At 37.0% G+C, this 6376-nt stretch overlaps 1 protein-coding gene across 1 annotated transcript in view; it reads left to right on the forward strand.

The window, feature by feature from the left end:
* MED14 (mediator complex subunit 14) overlaps positions 1-6376 on the forward strand; it is an 87745-nt gene that overhangs the window by 20423 nt on the left and 60946 nt on the right. Inside the window, exons 8-10 of the mRNA XM_008055938.2 lie at positions 1001-1133; positions 2327-2477; positions 3599-3710. Coding sequence (XP_008054129.2) covers positions 1001-1133; positions 2327-2477; positions 3599-3710 — 396 coding nt within the window. The remainder of the gene's footprint in view (positions 1-1000; positions 1134-2326; positions 2478-3598; positions 3711-6376) is intronic.

The raw sequence follows: 6376 nt of genomic DNA on the forward strand, positions 1-6376 counted from the left end.
TCTCGCTAAGTTGCCCAGGCGGGTCTCGAACCCGCGGACTCAGGCAATCCACTCACCTCAGCCTCCCAAGGCATGGGATTACAGGCTCAGCCTCCGAGCCCGGCTGCCACACTGTTTTCCATAGAGATCGTACTAGTTTGCATTGTCAACAGCAGTGTAGAAGCATTCCTTTTTCTCTGCATCCTTGCTAGTATCTGTTATTAGTTTTATTAATGATGGATGTTTTTACTGGGGTTAGGTGGTATCTCAATGTGGTTTTGATTTGCATTTCTCTGATGATTAGTGAGGCTGCGCACTCTTTCATGTGTCTGTTGGCTGCCCGTATATCTTCTTGCACTTGCCCATTTTGTGATGGATAATTTATGAGCACACCTGCCCACACTGTGCTGAGGAGTGTTCAGCAGTTTTTGACCAAAAACAGCATGACCCTTGTGTCCCACTCTCCCTATTCACCTGACCTGGCTCTAGCAACTTTGTTTTTGTTTCCCCGACTGATAAAAGTCCTCAAAAAGAAATGTTTTTCTGATGTGAAAGAGGTGAAACCCAAAACACTAAAAGCACTGAAAGGCATAAAAATTAATGAGTTTAAAAACTGTTTTGAGCAGTGGAAAAAGCGTCTCAATAGGTGTATTGCATTAAATGGAGATTACTTTGAAGGTGACTGAAGTTTAAACATGTAAAAGTAAATATACAGTTTTTTGTAAATTCAGGTGTTTTGGGGACCCCTCATGTGTTCATATATTTATTTACACATATAAATATATATTGTATATTTTTTACACATTGTATATGTGGTATGTATTGTATATATGATGTATATAAAATCTTTTTCTAAAATGATACCACAAATTATAACACTTTTTAGGGTGAACCATTGGAGAAATATTCTAGAAATTTCTTTTATGGTTAGTTTTTCAGGTATACAGCTTTTGTTAAAGTTTGCCTATACTTGATTAATTGTTGGAGTAATAAGTTAAATTTACTTAACAAGGTCTATCAGATTCTTTCTGCTTATCACTTCAGTTAGAAGTGTTACATTCCCAAACTCTAATGTTAATCCGAGAGCGGTGGGGTGACCTTGTGCAGGTGGAAAGGTATCATGCTGGAAAGTGCCTCTCCCTCTCAGTTTGGAAGTAAGTAAAATTGGTTCTGTTTTGATTGTAAATATTCTTTTTGTTTCTCTTTTCCTTTCATACATCAGATTTTATATACAGTTGACCCTTGCACAACATGGGCTTGAACTGCGAGGGTCCACCTATTCATGGATCAATTTGCAGGATGTGAAACCTGCATATAAGAAGGGCCGACTTTTCATACACACGGTTTCTGCAGGGCTGACTGCAGGACTTGAGTGTGTGTGGATTTTGGTCTGACAGTATCCTGGAACTAATCCCCAGCATGTACTGAGACACGACTGTGTACCAGTAGCCATGCACCTCTAGTAACATGCGTTTGGGTGATAAGGTCCCATGGTATGGCATAGACCACATAGGACATCCATAATTGACAACTGTCTTAGAACATGACATGTTTTAAATACCTAGACATTTTTCTGTTTGTACTAAGGCTTACTATTCTTAAAAAGTTTGAGAGATTAGTTTACTCTGAGCTTATACCAAATTGATAAAAGATCATTAGGTTAGATTGTTGAATATCTTTTTTAAAATGTACATGCTTATCACAGTTTTTCAGTTTGAATTATATCTAGGACTATAGGTGCACGGCACCATGCCCGTCTATTTTATTTTTTATTTTTTGTAGAGACACGGTCTCACTCTGTTGCCCAGGCTGATCTACAACTGATTTATTACATTTTCTAAAAAACATAGACATCTAATTTTAAAGTAAACATATACACACACAAAAAAGAACCCCCAAACAAAGTTACCTGTCTTTTAAGTGATGTCTGTTCACCTCTGACTCCTTTATAAAAGCAATGGGAATCATCTGGGATAATAAGATTGGGGGACACAAAGAAAGAAAATGGGAATTGAGCAAAGTTCCAACAGGGAATCAGGAATTATAAACAGCCCGCTATCGATTTTCTCCCCAAAAAAAGTGCACCTGTAGTTCCAGGTCAAGGCTGTGGTAAGCCATGATTATGCCACTGCACTCCAGCCTGGGCAACAGAGTGAGACCCTGACTTAAAAAAAAAAAGCAATAAATAAAATATTGCATTCTTTTCCCATTATTAATTTATCCCCTCCATAAACATTGAGTACCTACCGTGTTCCGGGCTCTGGCTGAAGTACACGATAGATTGTCTCTTTTTTATTCTAAAAGTTAGAATTAAAAAAAATTCTTAATGTTTCTTTCTTCTCTTTAGTCAACAGGTTCTTGGGAGAAAGACTGGGACAGCCTCTGTTCACAAAGTTACAATTAAAATCGATGAGAATGATGTCTCCAAGCCTTTACAGATTTTTCATGATCCTCCTTTGCCAGCTTCTGATTCCAAATTAGTAGAAAGAGCCATGAAGGTAAAAAAAAACTCAATGTATTTTAATATTGGTTTGGTTAAACTAATTTATCATTTATACTTTGAGCACAGATTTTAAGAAATACTGAATTGTTCTTAAAACTCTTAATGAAACTTGTTTTAATTGAATGTTATACTTCTACGTTTGTTGGTTTTTTAAACATCTGATACTATAATAAATAATTTTTATGATGTTCTTTCGAATTTTATAATTTAGATCAGATCTCCATTTTATTTTTAAGGTCGGTGTTTGAGCACCATGATAACTGATGTATACTATCTTCAGCTATACTTATTAAAATATTAATTTACAGCTGGACTCCGTGGCTCAGCCTGTAATCCCGCACTTTGGGAGGCTGAGGTGAGTGGATTGCCTGAGCCTGTGGGTTCGAGACCCGCCTGGGCAACTTGGCGAGACCTCATCTCTACAGTAAATCAGAAAATTAGCTGGGCGTGATAGCGCATGCCTGTAGTTCCAGCTACTTGGAAGGCTGAGGTGGAAGGATCGCCGGAGCCCAGCAGGTCGAGACTGTGGTGGCCGGGAGCGGCCACTGCACTCCAGTCTGGGTGACAGAGTGAGACTCCAACTCAAAAAAAAAAAAAAATTAACTTGCATGGTATTGGCAGCTTTAAAACTGTAGTTAATTTTTAACTCAGTACCATGTAAGTTAATTTTTAACTCTTTTATGTTTGCTTTCTTTTACTGGTTAACACTTAATCAATGTGATTCTAAAAAGAACTATCTTGAAGCATGGTAATCTACTTTTGGGCTTTTAAAGTAAAATTGTTTGCTGGGTGTGGTGGCTCATGCCTGTATTCCCAGCACTTTGGGAGGCAGATGAGAGGATTGCCTGAGCTCAGGAGTTCGAGACCAGCCTGAGAAACATGGCAGGACCTCATCTCTACAATAAATTAAAAACATTAGTGAATGTGGTGGTGCATGCCTGTATTTCCAGCTACTTGGAAGGTTTGAGGCAGAAGGGTCGCCAGAGCCCAGCAGGAAGCTGCAGTTACCATGATTGTGCTACTGCACTCCAGCCTGGGCAATCGAATGACATTCCGACTAAAAAAAAAAGTAACAATGTTTAAATTGCATATATGATTCTCTTCTTATTTATACAGATTGATCACTTATCAATAGAAAAACTCCTGATTGACAGTGTCCATGCAAGAGCTCATCAGAAGCTCCAAGAACTGAAGGCCATTCTTAGAGGCTTCAATGCTAATGAAAACTGTAAGTTCTTTTAAATTGACAACTCTGTTTTTCTTTTGTTTAAATTAGTATCTACTTTTATTTTATGAGCCATCTTTCTTAATATGATTTTTTCTTGATATTCAGTTTTTGTTGTGGAGGCTGAGTATTTCTCCCTTTTAATTTGTGAACTACTAAACTCACCCTAATTTTTCTCTTACTTTCTTATTGAGCTTGACCTCATTTTAAAAATGTTTGCATATTGTTTCTCCATAAGACCTTTTTTTCTTTTTTCTTTCTTTTTTTTGAGTTGGAGTCTCACTCTGTCACCCAGACTAGAGTGCAGTGGCACGCTCCTGGCCACCGCAGCCTCGACCTGCTGGCCTCCGGCGATCCTTCCGCTTCAGCCTTCCAAGTAGCTGGAACTACAGGCGCGCACTACCACGTGCTAATTTTTTGATTTTTTGTAGAGATGAGGTCTCACCAAGTTGCACAGGCGGGTCTCGAACTCACAGGCAATCCACTCACCTCTGCCTCCCAAAGCGCGGGATTACAGGCTGAGCCATTGAGCCCGGTTAAGACCCTTTTTCCTATGAAACAGAAGCTACTTTAACATGAATTTTATTTCTTTTACTTTTTCTACTAGTGATATAAATGACATTGCAAATATTTAAAATATATTTGTAAAATATGCTTCTTTGAATGAAGCTGGATTCATCCCTTGTCTTTTTTTAAAACATTACATTTTTGAATTGTTAGTTCATTAATGGGGTTCAAAATAATAATTGCAGATTCAGGCACACAGTGAAATATCTTCCAAGTTTAATTGCCTAGTAAGCATATTCAGAGCCTTGAGGGATAGTTAGCCATTTAGAAAGTAAACCCTTTCATTCTAAGACTATAGTTTTGTAACATCATAATGAGCATATTTACTATTCTTGTTCCAATTGTTTTTGGCCAAAGTGCACAGTCTTTCATTAAATGAGGTGATGTCTTAATATTATCAATGGTACTGCCTTTCATCATCACAGAGCCCAGTTCAATCCATTGTATTTTAAAAAGGAGTTTCTTAGGTATATACTAGTAGCCTTGAATTAAAGCTACTTTGACAGAGTAGATATACAAAACACTGCCTAAAGGAAAGACAAAGTCAGAAGAATAAATTTGTATTTGGAATGTATATTTATTTAAAGAAAGTGAAAGAATAGAGATGAAAAAGAAGATCGGAGGTAAGCCAAAGTATTAACTTTTATTTTTAAAGAGATTAAGGGGAGGGGCAGCTTAATTAACAAAGATGCAAATGAACTTTAAAAAAGAAATGGTATACCAGAAATTTGGTGGATGTATTGGTTAAATCTATGGGGGGGTGTCTGTTAGCCTTATTAGGGCTTAATATTAGATTCCTCAGCACATAATTAACTTAATTATAAGCTTCAGTAAAAGACCCCCCCCAATCCCTTTAGCAAAGATGTTAAATACAGACCTAAAAAGTATGATTAGAAGGTATAACTGAAACTCTCATTGGGGTTAGTAATGCCACTAACCGGCACCCCTTTTGTTCTTTTTTCTTAACAGCTTTATTGAGATACAATTCACATATAGTTACCCCATTTATTAGTTTTTACTGCACTCAAGGAATTGTGCAGCCGTCACAACAATCCAATTTTAGAACATTTTAAGCATCCAAGAAATAAACCCTGTACCTATTAGCATTCACCCCTCATTCACTCCTCTACCTGCCCCACTCCTGGCAATCACTAATGTGCTTTCTGTCTTTGTAGATTTGCCTATTTGGATGTTTCATAGTAATACAATCATAGAATATGTGCTCTTTTGCATATACTTTTACAGTTTTTTTCAGGCTCATTCACGTTACGTGTTTCAGTAGTTCATTTTTATGGTCAAATAATTCATTTTGTGGAGATACACACACACACACATACACACATACACATACATGCATATACACACACATATATATCACATTTTTTTCCCCCATGTGTCACTGATAGACATTGAGGTTGTTTCCCCTTTTTGGCTATTGTGGATAATGCTGCTATGAACACTCATATCCAAGTTTTTGTGTGGACATGGTTTCATTTCTCTTGGCTGTTTACCTAGAAGTGTAATGGCTGGGTTTTGTGGTAACTCTGCTTAGCCTTTTGACATAATTGATACCACTTGACGATCCCAGCAGCACTGTGGGAGGGTTTCATTTTCTCCACATCCTCACTGACACTGGTTGTCTTTCTTTTTGTTTCTAGCCATTTTACTGGGTGTGAAGTGGTGTCTCATTGTGGCTTTGACTTGTATTTTCCTAATGATTATTGAGCAAGTTTTCATATATCTTCTTTGGAGAAATGACTGTTAAAATCCTTTGTCCATTTTATACTTGGGGTTTTTTTTTTTTTATTGATAAGTTGTAAGAATTCTTTATGTATTCTGGATACAAATTCCTTTTTGTATGTCATGATTTGCCAGAATTTTCTCCCGTTCTGTAAGTTGTCTTTTTAATTTCTTTGTGGTATTGTTTGCAGTATAGAAGTTTTAAATTTTGATGGTGTCCAATTTATTTTTTCTTTTGTTCCTTGTGCATTTAGCATCAGACCTAAGAATTCATTTCTAAATCTGAGGTTGTGAAGATGTACTCCTGCGTTTTCTTTTGAGAGTTTTATACTCACCTCTTTTTTTTTTTTTTTTTGAGTTGG

This window comes from Carlito syrichta, unplaced genomic scaffold (genome assembly GCF_000164805.1).
Source record: "Carlito syrichta isolate Samal-C Ts95f unplaced genomic scaffold, Tarsius_syrichta-2.0.1 Scaffold82655, whole genome shotgun sequence".
In the NCBI taxonomy this organism is placed as follows: Eukaryota; Metazoa; Chordata; class Mammalia; order Primates; family Tarsiidae; genus Carlito; species Carlito syrichta.